Source organism: Erinaceus europaeus, chromosome 10 (genome assembly GCF_950295315.1).
Source record: "Erinaceus europaeus chromosome 10, mEriEur2.1, whole genome shotgun sequence".
Classification (NCBI taxonomy): domain Eukaryota; kingdom Metazoa; phylum Chordata; class Mammalia; order Eulipotyphla; family Erinaceidae; genus Erinaceus; species Erinaceus europaeus.
Window position 1 is genome coordinate 1,111,738 of NC_080171.1, and position 23,344 is coordinate 1,135,081.

General features: G+C 45.2%; 1 protein-coding gene across 6 annotated transcripts in view; it reads left to right on the forward strand.

The window, feature by feature from the left end:
• The window catches only part of LPAR1 (lysophosphatidic acid receptor 1), a 142,547-nt gene extending 119,458 nt beyond the window's left edge, over positions 1-23,089 (forward strand). For 5 of the 6 annotated variants that reach the window (XM_060199019.1, XM_060199021.1, XM_060199022.1 and 2 more), the window contains one exon: positions 15,390-23,089. In XM_060199019.1, coding sequence (XP_060055002.1) covers positions 15,390-15,691 — 302 coding nt within the window. In that variant the 3' untranslated portion in view covers positions 15,692-23,089. Of the gene's footprint in view, positions 1-6,812; positions 8,972-15,389 lie in introns of those variants that run through there. The other variant, XM_060199024.1, reaches the window with a different exon arrangement.
• The last annotated feature ends 255 nt before the right edge of the window (positions 23,090-23,344 follow it).

Sequence of the window (23,344 nt, forward strand, 5' to 3'; positions counted from 1 at the left end):
ATGCAAGTCTATGTCTTCACTAAAGAAAATAGCAAAGGTGATCATTTTTTATTTTATTTTATTTTATTTTATTTATTTTGCCTCCAGGGTTATTGCTGGGGCTCGGTGCCTGCACTACGAATCCACTGCTCCTGGAGGCCATTTTTTCCCCTTTTGTTTCCCCTGTTGTTTATTGGTGGTATTTTTACTATTATTGTTGTCATTGTTGTTGGATAGGACAGAGAGAAATGGAGAGAGGAGGGGAAGACAGAGAGGGGGAGAGAAAGACAGACACCTGCAGATCTGCTTCACCACCTGTGAAGTGACTCCCCTGCAGGTGGGGAGCCGGGGGCTCGAACCGGGATCCTTACACCGGTCCCTGCACTTTGCGCCACCTGCGCTTAACCCGCTGCGCTACTGCCCGGCTCCCAAGGTGATCATTTTTATGATTCACTTTCTCAATGTTGTAAAATTATCTGCAGCCTCACATAAGGCTTATCAAGGGCGTCTTCATTTGTATCTCTACATGTTGTGTTGCTGTTAAAACTCGTAGCAGATCATACCCGTCTCTCTATAGCTTTTTACTTACTAGTATACCTTGGGAATCATTCGGTGCCAATACGACTAGAATGCCTTAGTGACTTTAGAAAATGAGTAGGACTAGGAATGAGACAAAGTTCCTCTTACTGATTCATTTGTGTTGCACATGACTGTGCCATAGCGCCAGTTTCTAGAAGTGGTGTTGCAGCAACGAGCTGCGATTTTTTTTTTTTTTTTGCTTGCTGAGTGATATTTATTTGTCAGACTTTTGTTCAGTATTTTACTGGTTAAACTTTCCACTGTGATGGAGCAAAATGTAGTCCTTTTCCTCAGGAAACATGGGCGAGGGAATCCAGAAAGTCCAAGGAGAAATCTCTGTGCATCTCCCAAGTTCTATGATTAGGGTCACAAGAAACCAAAGTTCCCGGTCAGGGAACCGAAGTGTGGCCCAGAGTAAAATGTTCCAGAGACAGAGAAACTGTCTCATGATGAAACAGTAGAGGCTTTGGCAAACCTCTTCGTAAGTAGAAAGACAACCCATGGCGGATGGGTAGCCAAGTTTACTTATCTGGGCGATGGGCGGGTTAGGTCCCACGTCGGTGCCGGTCCCTGTTTCAGGGCTTATGTCAGTCCCTGTTCGGGCGCCATAATGTTGTTTTCGCCGGGCTGGCTTCACGGGCGGGTAACAGACGACCTGGGACTCATGGCTGGGTTGTACGCAGTATCTCTTTATTCATGCAGGACGCAGCGCAGTCTGTACCAAGCTAAGCTAAACTAAAAACTACAAACAATCTTGTCCTTATAAATATACTAGCCCAGTAGGGTGGGAACAGGATGCGACGCAGAGAGGGTGGAGAGAAAAGTGACTGGTGAGAATCAGGGTATGACAAGGAGAGGGGGCGGAGCAGGTGAGGATTCTACCACTGAACCACGAATGCACTGGAGGGAGGTGGTGCTTGTTAATAGCGGTTATGTAAATAGAATAGTGTTAAGCAGGGGAGATTAAACCAAATGAAACAGAAGAGGTTTTTAAAAGCATACCAACAGTCTTACATCTAATATTTTTAAATATGGCATCCAATATTTTACTCTGAACATATAGTTAAAATAATTGCAATTTACATAGAAAAAGATATAGATTATTTTGAATCTGATATTTTCCCATCTGAACACCCACTTCCAAGTTGAATAATTAGTTTATTCATTTATTTGTTTGAGCCACAGTGATAATTGCTGTGTCTGCACATTATCACTGTTTTTAGAGGAAATTTCCCCTTTTCTTTCTTGTTGATAAAGGGTGAGAGACAGAGGGAGAGATAGAAAGGGGGTGAGAGACAGAGAGGAGAGACCCCGGCAGCACGGCTCTACAGCAGTGAAGCTGAACCTGCGGGTGGGGACCAGGGTCTCCAGCTGTGTCCTTGGACCCGGTGATTGGGGTGTGTGCTCTACTGGGTGCCAAGGCCTGACCCCACCACATAAAAACATAATGTACATTTCAGATAGTATGAGATCTGTGTGGCATACGTGTGTCATATTAGATGGTAGAACATAGGGTCCATCCTTTTTGATCTGCCAAGAATCTGCAGAATCCATCGAGTTTCTGCACAAGGCATTGGAGGCAGCTGAGAGGTGCGGCCACTCTGCCAGCCGCCACATTTACAGCCTCTCACAGTGTCTCCGTTGCAGACAGACACAGGACGACTTTCCAGTATTCATTTTATGTTGCAAGAGCATTTCACATGGTTTTCCTCTTAGGCGAGATGTCTTTGTTTTCCCACTTGGTTAGTAGGAAAGTAGCTATAAATACACGTTCTGCTCCGTGTGTTGCTCTGGTCATCACCTGTTTTTCTGTGAGGACACGGCATATAGCGCATCTCCTGAGTGACAGCCGTCTTGCTGGTCAGACAGACAGCCCATCAGCTGCAAAGAGTCAAAGCCACAGGATTCCAGCATCACACACCTCCTGTGGACATGCCCAGCTAGGTGTTATTACCCATTTAGGCCTAGGTCACTTTGGGAGTGTTTGAGTTCATATCTGAAAAATAAGTATGCTACAGAAAACCATTATAAATTCCCTGTTTATGGTGAATTTTGTCTGGGGATTTTTTTTTGTTTTGTTTTTGTGGGGGATTTCACTTACCCTTTTAGAGAGATAAATATTATTCAGATCACCTTGGTAACAGCGGGAACATGGCATGCAATATGCTTAGGGTCACTTTTACAATTAAATGGTGTTGTCTGGGGTTGACAGTATTAATTAATATTAAGATTAATCACTTTTTAAATAAGGGGGATTTTTGTTTTAAAATTGTAATTGCTACATTTGTGAGGCAAAACAGATTTAATTATTCCAAGAATGGTGAATTACTTTTTTAAGTGGAGAATATTTTTATGACATTCTTTTGGTTGGGTCTCACATGAATTAAAATTACCCCTACATACACACACACACACACACACACACACACACACCCACCACACACACACACACACACACCCTTTTGTTGTTCTTGCTGGGACTTCATAACTCTGGGTCCACACTTTCAGAAAGAGAAACAGACAGAGAGGCAGAGGAAAAGGAGAAAAGACAATATGGCACCAAACGGCCTCCAGGGCATGGTGGTTGGCCTCCAGACCCTCACACATGACCAGCGGGCACCTGCCCAGGTGAGCTATCTTACCGGCCTCATAGGGTTGCATCTTTTAATGTCTTAGCCCCAAAGTGCAGCACCTGTTCTGAATGTGTGTAGGAGTATATATACACATAAACAAATACGGTTTTAAATATCTTTCTCACATGGAAATTGTTAGTCCTTCTAAGACATTCTATGATAGACATTAGGAGCAGCAATAAGTGCATTTCTTGGCTTTCTTTCTTTCCTTCTTTCTTTCTTTCTTTCTTTCTTGCTTTATTTCTTCCTTCCTTCCTCTCTTTCTTTCTTTCTTTCACTCTTTTATTAGCTCTATTGAGGCAAACTTGCTCGGCCGAGTTTACAACAAGCAAAACTGGAGAGAAATCAAGACAGTGCTTAGAAAGGAAGGGAGAGAAAGCAGCCCATCTCAACACAGGTTAGCGGCTGCCAGTTTTGCACAAGGACCACAGAATACATCCTGTTCTACGTGCATATGGGCCCCTCACATTGGACTCTGGAATACCATTCACTGCACGGAAACGGAGTGTGTCTGTGTGGGTGTCTGCAAAGATACGTAACTCCCGATGTTGAGTTGCCAGGCATCTCTGGTTTCTCAGAATTTGGAGCTAGTGAGGGATAGCCTTTCTGTGTCATGTGACCATTACTGCTATGTTGTTATCTCTGGTCCTGATAAGCATCTCTGGGAGAGCGAGACTCTCCCCATATGATCGTGTAATTAACATTTTGCCTCCTCCCGAGATGCCATGACTGGACGTTTTGAGCATAAGAAGTTAACTTCAGTGACAGCTCTTCCTGGCAGTGCCCTTTCCAGCCAAGTCTCTTGCAGAATGGCAAACAATTCCAAAAGTATGGTACCTACACCCTCCAGGGGATTCCTAGGCAGTAGCGTTTATGGAGTCTAGTAAATCATAATGAAACCCGTTACAGATTCACGAGGACACCGTAGTCGCCAAGCTCAAAGCACCTTGCGATACCAGTCTTCCCTCTGGGAGTATGGACGGAAAGTCTTCATGGGTGCAGAGAGCCTTATTATCTTCTTATAAATCACACGGACCTTTGATTCAAGTAACCTCATCCCTAATGGAACGATTATCAGAATATAAATATGTAAAACAATGTAACCAGCTGAGTCTCCACAAAGAATGCGGCTATGACACTTGAGGTAGTCTAGCGCCTGTGAAGACCGACTGTTATAGTGAGGCTCTGGCTGCGGTGATGCTCTGGCACTGAGCTTTATGTCTGCAAAACCTCAAGGCATTGTTTGCTGGGGGTAAGATACATTCTCCCACACCCTGGTAGCAAGAGCATGGGCACAGGATTTGTGAACAGTTAAATATCCTTGAGTGGAACTTGAATAAGGATAAACCCAAAGCTGTATTGCGTCAGTTAATTTTTTTTTTCCTAGTCAGTTACTGTAGGCCTTGGGTTTGATGGGGGAGCATGGTGAGGGCTGAGGCCTGTGGGCACAGGAACTGTAGCAGTGAGCTGCACGTACACAGACGTACAAGTATAAAACTCTATCCCTGAAGTCTTATAATTTTGTGGACCTATCATGAATCACTTATTTTTATGCTTTTATTTCATTTGTGTATTATTCTTAAGTAGACACAGAGAGAAATTGAGAGGGGGAAAAAGAGATCTGAAGCTTCTCATCTGTGAAGTTGCCCCTGCAGGTGGGGACCAGGGTCCAGCATTCAGATGCTGGAGTCTGACAGGAGTACCCCACAGGGCTGCCACTGCCTGGCTCTAGCAGGGGAAGGACCAACACTGGATCATCATACTTGTCAGTAGAACGTAAGAAGCAGGGCAGCAGAGGGAAAGCATGGGTAAAACGTGAACAGCACATCAATGGAAGGCCTCGAGTGCAAGCGGAGACGCCTGCTGCCCCCAGCACAGGCAGGGCAGGGTGGCGGAGGTGCTAGGTGCTAAGATGCTCTTGCCTGCAGGAGATAAGCATGTGTCCATGTGGCAATACCTATCTTGTAAATTTCTATTTCTCTAATAAATTTATTCTAAAAGTTGCCACTCTTTTTAATAATTTTTTATTATGTTTATTCATGTCCCCTTTTGTTTCCCTTGTTTTTATTGTTGCTGTTGTTATTGATGTCATTGTTGTTGGATAGGACAGAGAGAAATGGAGAGAGGAGGGGAAGACAGAGAGGGAAAAAGACAGACACCTGCAGACCTGCTTCACCGCCTGTGAAGTGACTCCCCTGTAGGTGGGGATCCGGGGGCTCGAATTGGGATCCTTAGGCCGGTCCTTGCGCTTTGCACCACCTGCGCTTAACCCACTGCGCCACTGCCAGACTCCCAAAAGTTGCCACTCTTGTCATGAATATGACCTGGGTTAAGACTGGGCCTCAGTACCCTTTAGGAAGCTTCAGCGCTGTGGATCTTTCCCGCTATTTCTCTTTCTCCCTCTCTCCCTCTCTCTCTCTGAAAGAAAAGAAAAAGTCAGCTTGGAGTGGTGAAGCCTGGCAAAGTTTCAAGGACATTCTCTCTTGAGTCTCTCCTCAACATTTCACACACAGTCCATCCTGTAAAATGCTCTCTCTCTAGCTTCAGCAGCAGCAGGCAGCCATGCGGCTGTATGGAAAGAGCGTCCCCCTGAGGCAGGTAGGGGGTCTCCAAAGCCCCTGAGCCCGGAAGGAAGGTCACCTGTGGCCTGACTGCTGGGCGAGGGCTGAGCAGTTGGGGGCCAGGGGCCATTCCCCACGGATCTCCTGCTCCGGCGAGGATGCCAGGCAGGAGGCCACTGCAGTGTTGTGAACAGGAAAGTGATGCAATGCAGAGGTTTGATTGATGCTTGTGAGAGAGCGCCCTGTGTGTTGTGTGCAGACTCGACTTTAGGGAAGGAAGTCGGTGTTGGCAGAGGAAGTGGTCGGGACCCTGAGCTGCAGCAGGCCGGTCCAGAACCTGCTCCTTGGCCGGGATCCTCGGTGTGGAGAAGTGGTTTCTCCCGCTGTCCTCAAGGACAGGATGGTCTGTAAGCAACAGCTGTTAGCATGCAATCCACTCCATCCCCTGCCTCCCGGTGGGCAGTCCAGACTCCGAGTCCTCTGAGACATGCAGCAGGCCTGTGAGGGACACTCAGCGATGCCTGTCCAGTGTGGTCACAGCAGCAGGAAGTCAGCGTGGCCTTGCCCTACAGGGGGAAGCCACGGCTGGGGGCTGCAAACGGCCTTCTTTTAAACTTTGCTTTTGTATTCTCTTTATTTGTTTATTGGAGAAAAACAGCCAGGAATCAGGAGGGAAGTAGGAGAGACAGAGAGAGAGGGAGAGAGACAGGGAGAGAGAGACACCGGCAGCCCTGCTTCAGCACTCAGCCACACGTGAAGCCCTCCCCCTGCTCAATCCCAGGTCCCAGTGCGCGGTGACGTGTGTGTGCTTAACCCGGTGCCACGGCCTGGCCCGAGTGACCTTCTTTAACAAGGGAAATGTTGCTCTCGGGACTGAGAGCTGAGAACCAACAGCTATATCACACAATGAATAAGATCATGGGATGTTTTGTGTGGTCAGTACTGACTACACTCACGAATTTGTTGGCTGCTAAACTAAACAAAGTATCACCAGCCCCTTTCCCGCCTGCCCTGGGAGTCAGCTCATTCTGCTGTTTGTTTCTCTTGCTGTCCCCTTTAGGACTCAGAGTGTGGTGGTCAGTGAGTTACGCAGGACCCACAGTGCCGGCCCCATGCCTGAGGCTGACGTGTACGGCAGGTGGGACCTGCAGGTTTGAACCCAGGTCCTTGAACGTTACAACATGTGCACTCAACCAGATGCATCACCACCCAGCCCCAGATAAAGTAAATCTTTAAAAAATGCACAATCTGGAATCACATCCTAGCTATAAAACCCTTGACATTTGTCCAGATATGACGGTATAGCTGTAGCAAAGAACTACATTAGACTGGACTCTAGCATTCTCAGACCCTCTGGAAGGAATGCATCATTTAAGGACAATAGAGAGAGCAGTTTCTGGGGCTGGGTGGTGGCAGCCTGGCTGAGCACACATTACAGTGCACAAGGACCCAAGTTCGAGCCCCCAGTCCCCACCTGCAGGGGGAAATTTTGTGAGTGGTGAAGCAGGGCTGCAGGTGTCTCTCTTCTCTCTCCCTCTCTATCTCCCCCTCCCCTTTCAATTTCTGGATGTCTCTATCCAATAAATAAATAAAGATAATTTAAAACTGAAAAAAAAAATAAGGAAGAAAAAGGCACATCTGCATCTGAGTGCAGGATTGATCTACTTGGCATGTTTAGGATGTGTGGGCTGTTGGGGTTTCAATTAAAGCGCAGAGCTGCCAGCCGGACTGGAAGAATTTTCTGTTACTGCCCTCAGAAACCCGGGCTGTCTCCTTAGAGGTCTTTTTCTGTTTGATTATTTTTTTTTCTCCTTAACTTTGGTTCTTATGTTCCATGTGAAAGCAAGGTTCAGCTCGTGAGGGGAAAGTCACTGCAGAGACAAAGGCTAATGGCTGCACCAGATGCAAGCACTACTCTGCCGGCGGCGCAGAGTGGGTGGGTGGAGGGAAGGAGGTAATGAGATCTGGTTCTGCAGCTGTGACCCCCAGGCTCTCAGCACTCCTTCCTCCTGCTTCCTGTCCACATTCCAGCACCCCTTCCACCTTTCTCACAGGTTGGCCCGGCAGGCAGGGAGAGGAGAGGAAGAATGAAGCTTGCTCCTCTCTCCGTGGGGTACTCACTCACTCGTGGGGCGAATCTTTAGGACTTGTCGTGGGTTCTCTGGATGACTTGATCCAGTCTTGCAAAGCTACTTTCAGAGCCGGGACTGTGGGAGAGCCTGGTCACTGTGAAAACAGTTCCCTCTGGTGATGGAGAGAGGAGGGGGCTCCAGGAGTTCCTCTGTGAGGATCTACAAGTACTGGCTCCAGTGGCAAGCAAGCCAGGGAGTTTCTGACTTCTTCTAAGTTTGCTTGTTCCCACTCTAAGATGGCTCCTTGCAGCCTCTCTCTCTCTCTCTCTCTCTTTCTCTCTCTCCCCCTCCTGCCCCCCTTAGCAAGGCCCATTTGGATTAATGCTTGATGCTATGACTTATACTGTCAAAAATTCTTGCTCTTTTTTAAATTTAAATCTTGTTAGATATTATAGAGAACAAATGACAGTATTTGAATTCCCTTACTTCTAAAAACAGCCATGCAACTTGAGCATGTCGATGAAAATAAGAATATTCCATTCTGCTCTCCGGAAAGAGCAGTTAGATCATTTTATTTAAAATAAATCTATTGAGACACATGTTGTTGGTATCTAATCAAGCTCTGAGTTCAATTAGGGCTTTGATAAAGAGAGGGGAAAGGAAACTTGAAAGAATGTTCAGCCATTCAGGAAGGGCCTGTGTGTTTTTAGTTTCCAAGTAAAAGGAATAATGGGGCCATGCATTTTCCACCCTGAGAATAATTCCTTTCCTGGCTTCTCAATGAATAATGTATTATTTCTGAAACCCAAGAGGCATTCCTTTGATTTTTTTTTTTAATGCTTATCTTTCTGAGTGACTTTCAAGGAAGGAAATTCAAGGACTTGGAATAAATACTTTCTTAATTTTCACTTGAATTTCAAATAGCTTCTTGGCTATTATCTCCTAATATTCGAAATAATTTTTCATTCTAATGATGTCTAAATGTAAGACATTTCATTTATTGGAAAATATTTATTGAAGCACCTTGGACAGTCTTCAAAGTGAGCAGAGTTTAAAACCAAAATGAATTTGCATTTTAGAGAAAAGAGGCTTATGGGGGTACTTTCCCACTTTATTTTGATATCCTTGCTGGGGAAAGGGAAAAAGAGAGAGAGAGGAGGAGAAAGAGAGCAGAGAGGTGGGAGAGGAGAGGAGGGGAGGGGAGGGGAGGGGAGGGGAGGGGAGGGGAGGGGAGGGGAGGGGAGGGGAGGGGAGGGGAGGGGAGGAAGCTCACATCAAATCCTAGACTGTCTGGAGACTACAGAAATTTGTTCTCTGAGGTGTTCCAGTCTGTACCCCGGCCTCATCGGCATCCACTGTGCTCTCTGCACTCCCCCTGGTGTCGCCTGACTGTAGGGCTGGGCTGAGGGGCAGGGCTCTCAGTGCTGTCAGCTCAGTTGACTCAGTCTGGGACCCCAGCAGACAGGCCTTTGATGTATCCTGAGAGTCAGATGTCTGATTTCAGAATTATAATCTGTATTTTTCAGGCCTCCTAAATTATTGTAAAATGTTAATAATTCAGAGACATTAAGGAAGAAAAAAGTTTATCTAAATGAGTCAAAGCATGAAATTTGGCTTAAAATATTTACTGCTACTGTGAATCAAGGAGTATAGTATACTGCTTTCTGGTCTGTGAAACTTGGAGTCAGTTTCTCAGAGAAGACGTTCTGAATCTTTTTTCTGTCTGCCTCTTTCTAGAAACGTGACCTTCAGCATGCTACTTAACTGAATTTTTTTTTTTTACCTATATAACGAGGTTAATGGTTCCCATCTTAAAAACTATTGTGAAGACTAAGGGAGTTAATATTTGTAACATATAAAGAAAGTATTATTAGAGATTGCTGAATAAAACTAAACATAAATTCTGCTATTCAAAATTGTTATTCTGAAACACATCTATGCTACTAAGCTGATGCTAACAATATATGTCATTGCTAACTAAGATGGAGTAGCTGTGTTTATTTATTTATAAAATAAGAATACCGACAAGACCATAGGATAAGGGGTTCAACTCCACACAATTCCCACCACCAGTGTTCTGTATCCCCTCCCCTCCCCTGACAGCTTCCCTATTCTTTATCCCTCTGGGAGTATGGACCCAGGGTCATTGTGGGATGCAGAAGGTGGAAGGTCTGGCTTCTTGCTTCTCTGCTGAATGTGGACATTGGCAGGTGGATCCACCCACAGCCTGTCTCTGTCTTTCCCTAGTGGGGCAGGGATCTGGGGAGGGGAGGCTCCAGGACACATTGCTGATGTCCTCTGTGTGAGGAAGTCAAGCTGGTGTCATGGTAGCATCTGCAACTTGGTGGCTGAAAAAGCATTAAGATATAAAGCAGAACAAAGCGTTTAGTATTCAGGAACCTAAAGAATAGAGCAGATGAGTTTTGGGATCTCCATTTCAGAAAAAAGCTAGTAGGTCTACTTTAGGTATAAACAAGGGGCCCATAACTTTACTGGTTTCTGCCCAAGCACAACAGCTAATGTGCAGGTGGACCAAAGGCATTGTCTGGGGAGATGGTGTCAGAGTTGGAAATAGGTTAGGGCAGAGAGTAGCTCCCAAATATGGGTAAAGAAAGTAAGTATCATTTTATGGTATCTTTTTTTTTTGGTGTTTCTACTTGCTTGCTGTTTGGGGTCGCTGTAGACTGTTGTGTGCTTTTGCTTTAGAATATATACTTCCCCCTAACTTATGGGCACATGTGCGCATGTGTCTGTCTCATGGGCCCTGGTCTACATCTAGGTGCTGTGGCTGTGTCAGGAGGTGCACCACCCAGCATGGAATTGAGGATCCTAGGAGCCAGGAACGGTTGCGCCAGAGTGCTGGAGCTGAAGGGTTGACATTCCCGCCTGGTGTCTCTGGACACAATTTGCAGTGAAACGTTTTGAGGTGGTGCTGATTGCTTTGATTTGGTTGAGCTCAGCAGATCCAGTATCAAGTGGTATTGATCGAGTGAAGCGTGCAGGAAGCCAAGCCATGCCCCCAGAGTCTCCAGGACTGAGAGAAATAATGGGTTTTCTAGAGAATGGAGACGGTTCCTGCTGTCTTGGAGTTTAAGAAGGCAATAGACAGTTATGACGGTAACCAAGTTACTAAGGAATTTGGTTGACTTTGAAAATCCCATGGTTAGGATTTGCTGTATCATTCAAGACCTTGCCATGATTTATGCCATTTAATGCTGTTTACGGATAGCTGTATCTTATAGAGTGACGCAAGCAGTTGCTTCTGATCTCCCTGGTCTAAGACTGTAGGTAATTTAATATTTCAATTAGACAGTCATTATTAGAAATGCATTAAAATTTTGAGCCCACTGTTAAAATTCAATGAGGTTACCAATTTGAAACCTTAAGTGCTTAGACTGAAAGAATATATACTCAGAACTGGGGTCTATGTGTGGTAATTTTAACTTAAAGGGGGTTTGGGAAGCTGCGGCACATAAAAGGATTCACAGCAGGGAGCTGGGAATGGGTTTAAACAATAGAAGGTTTTATTAGGGTGAAACAGGTAAAAGGCAAAATAAGCGATTATCATCGGGGTGAAGAGTAAAGGTCCTTAAAGTTAAGGTCCATAAAGTCTGAGTATAGTCACCAAAAGTTCAGTCCCATAAGATAAATAATTATCAGCTCTGGTAAAGGCTGCTCATGGCTGTAGAGGGTCTTAGAGTTTACTGGCTACAGAGTCACACGTGTTCAGATCCAGGAGAAGTAGCCATGGCGGATACCTGGGGCTTCTCCGCCGAGATGAAGCAGCAAAGAGAGTGGCCTGCTCCAAGTCCGTGCCTTTTATACATTCCCATGTGTGCCAGCCTCAGGCTGACGTCATTCGCATGCTAACAGTCCCAGACTCCTGTTGGGGTCACAGCATGTATGCATAAAAAGTTGGAGATTTCAGTCTATTTTTCCCCCACATATTGTTACGCCCAAACAAATCTGTGCTGCTGAGCAGATAGTAGCAAAATATGCCTCATTGCTAAGACTGCGTAGCTGTTTTTTCATTATTGGGAGATTAATGGTTTACAGTCAACTGTAAAACCAATCGTTTGTACCTGTGTAACATTGCTCAGTTTTCCAAGTAACAATTCAACCTACTCTGCCATCATATTCCAAGACCTGAGCCCTCCCCCCACCCACCCCAGAGTCCTTTACTTTGGTGCAAGACACCAGCTCCAGTCCAAGTTCTGCTTTGCATTTTCTTATTTTTCAACTTTGTTTTTTAATTAATGATCTAATAATGAGCAACAAGATTCTGGGACAAGAGAGGCACAGTTCCATACAATCCCTGCCCCCAGAGAACAAGATTCTGGGGCAAGAGAGGCACAATTCCATACAATTCCTGCCCCCAGAGGAGCGCTCAGTGCTTAGCACTCACTTGTCCTTCTGCGAACCTGACAAAGAAAATGTGGGTGTGTGTGTTGCTCAGGAGAGGAGCATTTAGGGGAGAAAGGCTTTTGCCCTTCACTAGGGCAGTGGCTCAGCTGGGAGCACAGACGCACAGCCTTTGAGTCCCAGCACCTCACATGGGCTGGCGTGGTGCTCTGGCTTCTCTCCTCTCTCTCTTCCACTCAGGGGACTTCTTCTCTCATGTGATCTAAATGAACACTTATATATATATATATATACACACACATATTATTAAAATGGCCTCAATGAGACTAAGAGCTAGTTCTTTGCAGTGATTAACAAACTAGGCCCACCAAAAAAAAAGAAGACACAGATAAGCAAGATCAGAAATGAGAGGTGTCACAACAGGCATAAGAGAAAACCACAGTTCACAAGAGAATAAATGTAAAGTCACCTAAAAGAATTATAAGTTCCCAGAGGTGTATGACCTACAAGGACAGGGCCATGCATAATGGAGAATATAAATAGATGATTTACTCGTTAGCAGGCTGAATAAATCCCCAGCAGATGAAAGTCCAGGACCAGATGGCTTCACTGATGACGTCTAGCAAGTGTGTAAGGAAGAATGAATAGTGTTCAAACTTGTTAAAAAGTAAATGAAGGGAACACTTCATTTTACAAGGCCAAGATGGGCCTGATGCTAAAACCAGATGAGGACATCACAGGAAAGAGCATGCTAGGTCACCATCCATGACGTGCATGGAGGCAGATGTCAGCAAAATGTCAGAAAACAAACTCACCAGTACACTGCAGCACTCACATCTCACGAACAGGCAAAATTCACTTCACTGACCTAAGAATGAGTTGACACCTGCAGATCAGTCCACATGATACATCAGATTCACAGCATGAACAATAAATGCCACATGGCCATTTCAGTAGCTGCAGATGAAACATTCTGCAGAATTCCCCATTTCAGCGTGGAAAAGCTGTGAGCCTCCCCTAGTATGAAAAACTCGGGCATCTGCTCTGACCACTTTATTCAACACAGTATTGGGTCTAGTCAGAGCAATAAGGCACGAGAATGAAAGACGTGGTATTCAGTTTGGATGGAAGGAATAGGACGGCTTGCAGGTGATATAACTTGTATATGAAACTCAGAAGCAGCAGGTCAGCGCTGCGCCTGGTTAACTGTGCACGCTACCTTGTGCAAAGCCCCGGCCGGGTTCAAGCCCCCAGTCCCCACTTCCCCTGTGGGGAGGAAGCGTCCTAAAAATTTCAGCAAAGAAACTATTAAAATTAATTGGTAAATTCAGAAAAGTTACAGGATACAAATCAATATGCAAAATCTTTTGCACTTTTTTTTTAGTAGTTATCATAAAGTATCATAAAGATACCCTGTGTGCTTAACCAGGTACACCACAGCCCAGCCCCTTCATAAAGATACATTACGAAAATCACACACACGTACACACACACACACACACACACACACACACACACACACGGGGAACAGCCGGCACTTACACACTTACATTAAGGGGTGTGTAGATAAGGAATGTCACACACACACACACACACACACACACACACACACACACACACGGAAACAGCCGACACTTACATTAAGGGGTGTGTAGATAAGGAACATCATACACACGTACACACACACACACACACATACACACGAAACAGCCAGCACTTACATTAAGGGGTGTGTAGATAAGGAACATCACACACACACACACACACACACACACACACACACACACACGGGAAACAGCCGACACATTAAGGGGTGTGTAGATAAGGAACATCACACACACGTACACACACACACACACACACATACACACGAAACAGCCAGCACTTACATTAAGGGGTGTGTAGATAAGGAACATCACACACACGTACACACACATACACACGAAACAGCCAGCACTTACATTAAGGGGTGTGTAGATAAGGAACATCACACACACACACACACACACACACGGGAAACAGCTGACACTTACATTAAGGGGTGTGCAGATAAGGAACATCACACACACGCACACATACACACACACGGGAAACAGCCGACACTTACATTAAGGGGTGTGTAGAAAAGGAATGTCACACACACACACACGGGAAACAGCCGGCACTTACATTAAGGGGTGTGTAGATAAGGAACATCACACACACACACACACACACACACACGTACACACACAAACACACACGTGAAACAGCCGGCACTTACATTAAGGGTTGTGTAGATAAGGAATCACACACACACACACACACACACACACACACACACACACACACACGAAACAGCTGACACATTAAGGGGTGTGTAGATAAGGAACATCACACATACACACACACACACACACACACACACACACACACACACACGGCCCACTGGTCGACACACAGTAGGTCCGTGTTGCCAGAAGGGGCCGGAGGTGCGTGCGTGGAATAACACCAGGTCCACGCTTCCGCTCAGCAGTCCTGAGGACAGAGTGGTGGCCCGGTGGCAACCTTAGAAACGCTGTATGTGTCTCACAAGCTTGAAGAGCGGTCACCGTCAGCATGAAGCTCGCGGCCCTGTGGCCATGGGGCTAAGCTGACTAGTTATGGCCGCTTCACGATACGCGGCACTGAACCTTGTCCATGTGCAGCTGAGCTCATACCACCAAGTTATTGCCACGATGACTATGTTTGCAGCGGAAGAGAACTGAAGGGAGAGTGGGACCCCCGATCCTGTAAATGTCAAATGCTCTGTATCTTGATTCAGAAGTTTAACTAACGGGGAAAACACAGCTCGAGTTCACCCAGTTTGTTAGATGGCAAACCAAGGATTTAAGCCACATCATTTTACATTTTTTTTTGCCTGAAAATAACTTTGTGCTGTTAAAAAAAAACATACTTTCTAAGCATTTCAGTGCGTATCCTGAGTGGCGGCTCAATATCTAAGTTGCTGAAAATAGTCTCCATCTATTTATCACACAAACTCAGTTTTAGTAGCATGTTAACAGAGTTGACCGGTTAAACCAGCTGACTGTTGGAGACTTGACTGCAGAGCATTTCTGTTGCATAGACGCGCCTTCCACGTAAGTTCGATTGCTTCATGATGGTGTGTGGAGGGCGAGGCTTGTTCTCCTGGTAAACCAGTCTCCTCCCACCTCTCCCTGCAGGAGCCTTCATCATCTGCTGGACTCCCGGGCTGGTCCTGCTGCTGCTCGACGCGTGCTGTCCACAGTGTGACGTTCTGGCCTACGAGAAGTTCTTCCTTCTGCTAGCTGAGTTCAACTCTGCCATGAACCCCATCATCTACTCCTACCGAGACAAGGAGATGAGCGCCACCTTCAGACAGATCCTCTGCTGTCAGCGCAGCGAGAGCACCAGCGGCCCCACGGAAGGCTCTGACCGCTCGGCTTCCTCCCTCAACCACACCATCTTGGCGGGCGTCCACAGCAACGAGCACTCCGTGGTCTAGAGGAGAACAGGGAATGTCACGGGAGAAGCCAGCCGCCACCGATGGACGTGTGAATAGTCCCTCCGGACCCCAACACCCGCAGGCCAGGGCAGGGTGGGGGTGACCGGCAGAGAGAGAGGCAGGATGAACTCACATACTTAAACACTAACCAACGGCAATATTGTTCTCACAGCTCCATGAGACTTGATAGATACTGGAAATTTGCTTATGTGACAAACCCTGAAGCTTTTATGGCAGGCAGACTGTGGCAGTCTCACAATGGAATTCCTGACTAGACCCTGGCATGCCACTCAGACTGCATCAACTAGACTTCCAGAAACACTGCCCAGCTTGGTGCAAGTCAGACTAAGTTGTGAATAAATGAATTCATAACTTCATTTACATCAGGATTCCCCTTTGATTTTTATTGGAGACACTGCATTTAACAAGCGTGTTTGTACCTATCAGCGTGTTTGTCAAGGATAAGGTTATAGACTGTTTTTAAGGGAGCATAACTCCATTTTTCCTTGTGTTGGGAAACTGCACATTAGAATTTTATCAAAAGCGTGCATGTAATGTGTGTTTGCATAATACCTTATGCAAAACCAGAAAAGGGTCTCAATTTTGATTCTTCTGAGATCTAGAAGGCTCTAGCTGTGAAAGCTCGTATTTGTTTAGGCTGTAAAGCAGACTGCTAGCTTGAGTTATATTATCTTCCTATTACAGGGTTGTAACTGTATAAACTGAACAGGAATGTAAGCTCAGAACCAAACAAATGTGTACTCCAGAAAGTCCTAGGTGGTCAAGTGGAGCAGCATTATGCCAAATGCTTATCACACCCAAGTCTGTTCTGATTGCCAGTACCCCTGAGGAATTTCACATAGCCTGTGTTTTCCTGTGTTATGAAATAGTGCATAGTCATTCTATAAAACTTGAAAAGTGCAGATAGGTACAAAAGAGGAAACAGATTGCTAGTTTCACATTCTAGAAGTGACAACACATTGACAGCCAGGCTTTCTTCCCACTGAAGAATTGTCACATTTCCCCAAGGCATAGCATGTTTTACAAAGGCATACTTTTACTGAATATATAATATTCCATTTAATGACACAGCTCTGTTTATTTACCCATTTCCCCACATGTCAGCTACTTAGGCTGTTCCTCATTTTTTTTTTTTTTATAAATAATGTTGCAAAAGTTGTGTGTACATAAAACTTGCCTATATAATTAATTATTTACTTTGGATGTATTCCCATGAAGGAGTTTTTAAATGTGAAATGTCTTTTTATTTTATTCTCTTGCCTTTTATAAAAAAAGGGATTTCCTGCCTTTGTTTTGCATGAGTGGCAATTTGTAAGGAAAGCCAGTAAAATCACTTTTTTTTTCTACAAAGGAAATGCAGTAATTACTTTAATTGAAAGAGACTTTTTTTTTTTAAATGTAATGAGATGAACTAGAAACCATCAACTATAACCAACAACTAGGAGACCATACTTGGTATGCCCAGAAATTCCAAATTTTCATATGGGGACAGGATGCAGCTCTGGGGGGGTGGGAGGTCACAGCTGCAGTGCAGAACCACAGGAAAGCCAAAGGATCGAGCCTGGAGGAGAAAGGGTCGCACATGCAGCAGCTCGCGCCGTTCTTTGTTCTTTGCCGGCTGAGGTGCGCATGTCGGGGGTGACTGGTGCTGCGGGCCTTGCTGGGAGCCACGCCAGTACAAGGTGCTTACTGAATCCGTGGTGCCTGTACACCGGCGACTGCTCCCGTCTGCCAGAATAAGCACGCCATAAAGCGGCAGCCATGAGAAAGGGGTGAAGTCAGAGCGCGGGAAAGAGAAAGGCGGCCGGGAGAAGGGCCTCCTAGCCCAGGAGGCATCGCAGGCTCCGCATCTCAGCAAAGGGCGGGTTGTCCAGTGTGGGGAGCCAGTCTGCAGAGAGGCATTCGCACATACTCGCTGTAAAGTACAGAGCACCTTCAGCAAGAAGACAGAGAAATGAGCTTGTATTTTTTTCCCTCATTTGCTTGAATTCTGACAGATATGGACAACTTGAAGTTAAGAACACATGAATCGGACCTGAATAAATCATTCTCAGTCTTGTTTGGTAACCTGTGTTGTGTCCTCATCAGTGCTGCTTCTCTTGCCCAAGAGTCTTCAGGCTCTGTTGTGTATCACCTTCCTTTCTGGGACCTTTCTTTCCCCAGTATCTGCTCAAGTCTGAGGTGACGTCTCATATTGCTGCAGATCGGAACTGTTCTTTCAGTCTTCAGACAGTGACGTAGGACGATACTTCCACAGCTGAGCTCCTTTAAAACACATTTAAAAGGCTCTGATTTTATGGACTTTGTTTTTAAGAAAAAGCACTCATTTGGAGTTCATTAAATCAATTAGCCTCTAAGCTTAAGAACTGAATAACCAGGGAGATTAACAGTGATAAGTGCCTTTCAGTTACGTCACTTGTGTTTTTAGCATATTGCTAAGATGATGGAAACTAGCAGAATATTTATATGAATGCCTCAGCAAGTACTGGGAAGAGACATTTAAATACAAGTGACTGTGAGGCTGTTAGAAATCAAACATCTTAGAGCAGTCGGCAACTTGCGATCATACTTCATGCTTACTTTCGCCAGATGAGTGAGGCTATGTGCTAGATTCAGAGCCTCAAGTGAATAATTTATAGTTTGTTTTAATGGTTTTCACTTCTCTCTCCCTCCTTCTCTCTCTCTCTTCTCTCTCTCTCTCTCTCTTTTGTTTATAGTTTTTGCCAGCAGTGCTGTAGGTTACACTGTTCATTTTTCCTTGTTTAAGTTATTGCATTCATCTCATAATGTCTGAAGTGTAATTTTGTGATGCTGTTTCCAGCTATTCCCCTTAGCCCAGAATTGTACTCTTGCCAGATAAAAACTTGAAATGCCTTTTTAAAAGTCAGGTCCCATTTCAGGAGCAGTGAAGCAGGGCTGCAGGTGTCTCCCTGTCTCTCTCCCTCTCTCCCCCTTCTTAATTTCTCTCTATCCTATCTCATTAAAAAAAAAAAAGTCAGGTCCCTTCATTATACCAAGGTGAACAGAACATTTTCACGTCAAGAACTTTGGAAATGAATTACTTATTTTTTGGTCAGTGTGTTTTACTTGCTCCCAAGCCCTTAGATGGACTGAGGTTTTTATATTGGGAAGGGTTTAGGTTAAGCATCACTTAAGAAGAAATATGTGTAGCTAGAACCAAGATGACTCAACTGTCTTCCAAGGAAGAGTCTATTCATGCTAATACACATATAAAGTTTCCCTGTTCTCCCCTCTGATGTGTGATGCTTATATTCACAGAGCGGCCACACTAATTTGTTCAACAATGTAACATGTAAAGAATAGCTTAAAGCCTAAAGCTGAACTTGAGGAACTGGAGTCCACCGACTAAACTTATTCTGTGTGACCTATGACCTAAGGATGGGTTGTCAGCCTTTTTAATGATTAGAGAAGGAAGACTATTTTGTGGCATATAGGAATCATATGAAAACAAGATTTTAGGATGGCCATACTCACTAGCTTATGCATTTTGTATGGATATTTTTTTTTTGTTCTATAGCAACAGTTGCAATAGAGACTACTTTTTTTTTTTTTCCAGAGCTCTGTTCAGCTCTGGCTTACGGTAGTACACGGGTACTGAACCTGGGACCTGGGAGCCTCAGGCAGGAGAGCCTGCTTGCATAGTCATTACGCTACCTCTCGCACCTGAGACTACACTTTAGCTTCTGGAACCTACTCTTTCCCTTTACAGAATAAGCGTGTTGGTCTCTGACCTCAGAATCCTATTTCAGTCACACCACCCTCATTTGAATTGAGGTTGTTCCTTGCAAGAGGGAAAAAGAAAAGTCTTGTAATTGGCCTCTCAAGCGTTAGACGACAAGTTATAAATCTCATTTTATGCTAATGGGATCCCTAACTTAGAGAGAAATTTGCCAGGTTTGTAGGACTCTTGTTCCTGAGCCATCTGTATGTTGCCGACTCAGTGCCTTGTCGAAGTGCTTAGTGTCTCTGAGCATTGAAAGGCCAGTTTCCCACAAGCCTGGCATTTCTCTCATGACCTCCTTCCAGCCGTCAGAGTCAGGAAACTTCCCAGATGCCTACCTGCCATTCAATCCACAGCCCCCTTCATGTGTGGGTGTCTGCCCCACCATTTTCTTTACAAAAAAAAAAAGGGTTTAGCTTAGTATTAGTGGTTGAAAGTGGCTGTCATACCTCCAGTGTTACAAAATCAGTAACAGTTCCTCTAGTCCTTCCTGACTTTTACTGTCACAGAGATCACCAGACTCTGGCTTTTCTGGAGGTTCAAGTAGTGTGGGCGGAGACTTTCTCCAGTGAAAGAAACTATCTGTCCCTCCCTTGAATTAACAATTCATAGGAAATATTTTTTGCTTGTAGAATTTTAACACTTACTTAGCATTCATTGATATTGCCAGGATAAGCTAATCATTCTGATGATTGCCAAATGATGAATTTTATTATTTTTTTCTGTTAAAAATTTTAGTTAGCTTTCTACTATGAGAAAAAGCTTTGTCCTTTGTTTAGTCACGGTTATTTTTCTCCTTTATTGGGGGATTAATGTTTTACATTCGATAGTAAATACAATAGCTTGTACATGCGTAACATTTCCCAGTTTTCCACATAACAATACAGCCCCCACCAGGTCCTCTGTCATCCTTTTTGGACCTGCACTCTGCCCCCTCCCACCTCAGAGTCTTCGACTTTGGTGCAGTACACTGTGAACTCAACATTTCCTATTTGTTCAGTTAGTTACAATGTTACTATAATTTAAATATTATTCTTCCCCCTCCTTTCTTTTTTAATTAGATATAACATAGAGAAATTGAGAAGGGGAGGGAGGTAGAGAGGGAGCGTGACAAACACCTGGTGATTTTTTTAAATTTAAAATATACTCTTTGTCTTCATCTAAAAATTCATAAATAAAAGTATATTTTAAAAGGCTTATTAATAAGCTACAGTAATTAAGACACTAATTAGTGTCTAGGGAAGGACTAGGGAAGTAGGTATCTGGGAGATTGTAAATGCCCTAGAAAGAGTGAAGATAAGGTCTGCTGGTCTTTAACAAGGACAAGGACAAGGGCATGGAGCAAAGGTCAGCAGTGATACACAGGTGGGCACACTCAGCTGGATGCTGACATGTCCCCTGCAGGGTTCAGGATGCGCAAGACGCCCACCTACAGAGGCCAGACAGGCACCACCCGAGCCCCACACCCAGATCTGGGCCCCAAGTCCCCCAGAGGGCGGGGAAGACGTGCTCCCCCTGGAGCAGTGCTACAGTGTCTCCTTCTCCCTCTCCATTCTCTCTCTCTCTCTCTCTCTCTCTGTGTGTGTGTGTGTGTGTCACAACAGAAGGAAAAGGGGAAAAGGCTCTGGGAGCCAAGGAGTTGTCTTGCAGTCAGTTACCCAGGTGGCAAAGTAAAATACCGAAATAGACCATCACGATGAAGATCTTCTGCAGAGCCACCATGCCGTCTCCCCAGCCCTGTAACTTTCTCTCTTAAAAATGACTCCTTAGAGCTCCCATCTCCTAAAAGAGAACAGAAGCTCCCTCTACTAGTGCTTGCTGAGAGACATCTTGGGTGGGAAAAGTCTGAGGGTTTAGATGGAGAAGGTAGGTCGTGAGGACTGGTGTTGGCACACTTGCTTGAGCACACACATCACAGTGCCCAAGGATCCGAGTTCAAACCTCCGGGGGGTCCCCACCTGCAGGAGGAAAGCTTCACGAATGGTGAAGCAGGGCTGTAAGTGTCTCTCTGTCTCCCTCTTTCAATTTCTGGTTGTCTATATCAAATAAAGATGATAAAAAATCAGAGAGAGAGCAGTGGAGTGCGCATGAACTCCTGAGCTCACGGCAGATGGGAGCAGACAGCAGTGCTGAGAGTGAGGCACGCAGACTGGCTGGAGCAGAGCCCGGCGCTCGGCCCTCAGCCCAGACAGGACAAAGCTGGCCGCAGACAAGGCCTTTCCTCCTGACTCCACAAGCCCCTTTTGGTTCCAGATGCTTCCAGCAACAAGCTTATCAGTTAAAGCAGAAAATGAAGTCAGAAGAAAAGTTATGGAGAGGAATTTGAATTGACGTTCTGTTTTCAAGACGCGTTTATTAAATCAGAGGGAGAAAGCAGAGGTCTGTTCAGCTCTGCGCACAGCGATGAGAGGTGCTGGGCCTGGGACCTCTAGGGCCTCAGGCATGCAAGTCCAGTGCCCTGCTGCTGCACTTCCTCCTGACCCTTGAGGCAATTTTAAGAGGTTTTTTAAAAAACGTTTTAAGCACATTTTAAAACGATTTTTGAAATTGCTCTGCTTGAGTTCAGGTGGGACATTTTTGTCCTACCATTTAGTGGGCACAGGACTCAGTAATACAGTTGAACTCGATTGTAAAGCAGTGAAGGACTGGGTGGCAGCACGCGACTAGAACACAGCGTCACGGCTCAAGCCCCAGGCCCCCACCTGCAGGTGGAAGCTTCCAGGCAGTGGAGCAGAGCTGAGGTGTTTCTCTTGGTTCAGTCTCTCTCTCTCAAAGACAAAGAGAAAATGAGTCATTGAGCCTCAAAGGTGATGACCCTGGTGGTAAAAAGAGAGAGAGAGAAGTGAGCATGTAGCCCTAGTAACTATAGTAACCACAGTGCACCTGCATAGTGTGATAAGACAGACACGTGAGAGCACAGATAAGACGTCAACCCGAACCTGACTGGCCAATGGAGATGTGACCTTGAGACCAGAGGCCAGTTGAGTGGCAGCAGAGGCTCCGAAACCAGCTGGCTGAAGCACCTGCAGCGTTACTGACTGGATGCTGCCGGTGCTGGTAAAAATGTAGAGCGTGCGGCCAGTCTGGTAACCGCTTCCCCAGGCCCCAGGGGCCTCACTCATTCGGTCCGGCAGCACGGCAGCTGGTGAGGACGTCCTGAGCCTCACCTGCGAACAGCCACTAAGTGAGGGGAGCTATCAGGCTGACTGTGTGACTGTGTGACCTTTCTCTGGCATCTAAAAATAAGTAAAAATTATTGCTAACCCCGACACGCTCTCCGAGTGAGTCCTTGCTCTAATTCCTTGCTCACGACAGAGAGAGAGAAAGAAAGTCACATTTTGGCCTCTTTGAGATGTAAACTTCAACCACATGAACCAAAGATTGGACTGTGGCATACGTATTACGTCATAATCATGTTTTACGTAATTTGGGAAACCTTAATAATAATCATGATTCTTCATTTTTAAATTGCTGCCTGATAGTCCACTGTGTGAATATACTATAATTAAGGTAATGTCTGCTTGGTGTATATTCAAGCAGTTATCAAAATTTCCTTGTAAAAAATTCTGTGATTAGAATCTTAAATATCTTTGTGCGTTTGTCTAATTCTATCAAATAAATTTCTAGAAAAGAAATCGCTGATACAATGATATATTTTTTTTCTCCCCCCCCCCCCCCAGCTGGCTGATGGTGGTGCAAGAAATTGAACTGGGACTTTTGAGCCTTGGGCACGAGAGTCTCTTTCCATAACCACTATGCTATCTCCCCCACAGTTCTTACAGACTTCCTGTTATCTCGGAATCTATTTCCCTGTGCCTCCATCACTGCTGAGTGGCCTTTGGATCCTCATGAAGTTGGTATGTGCATGACTTTCTCATGTTCACTTTAAT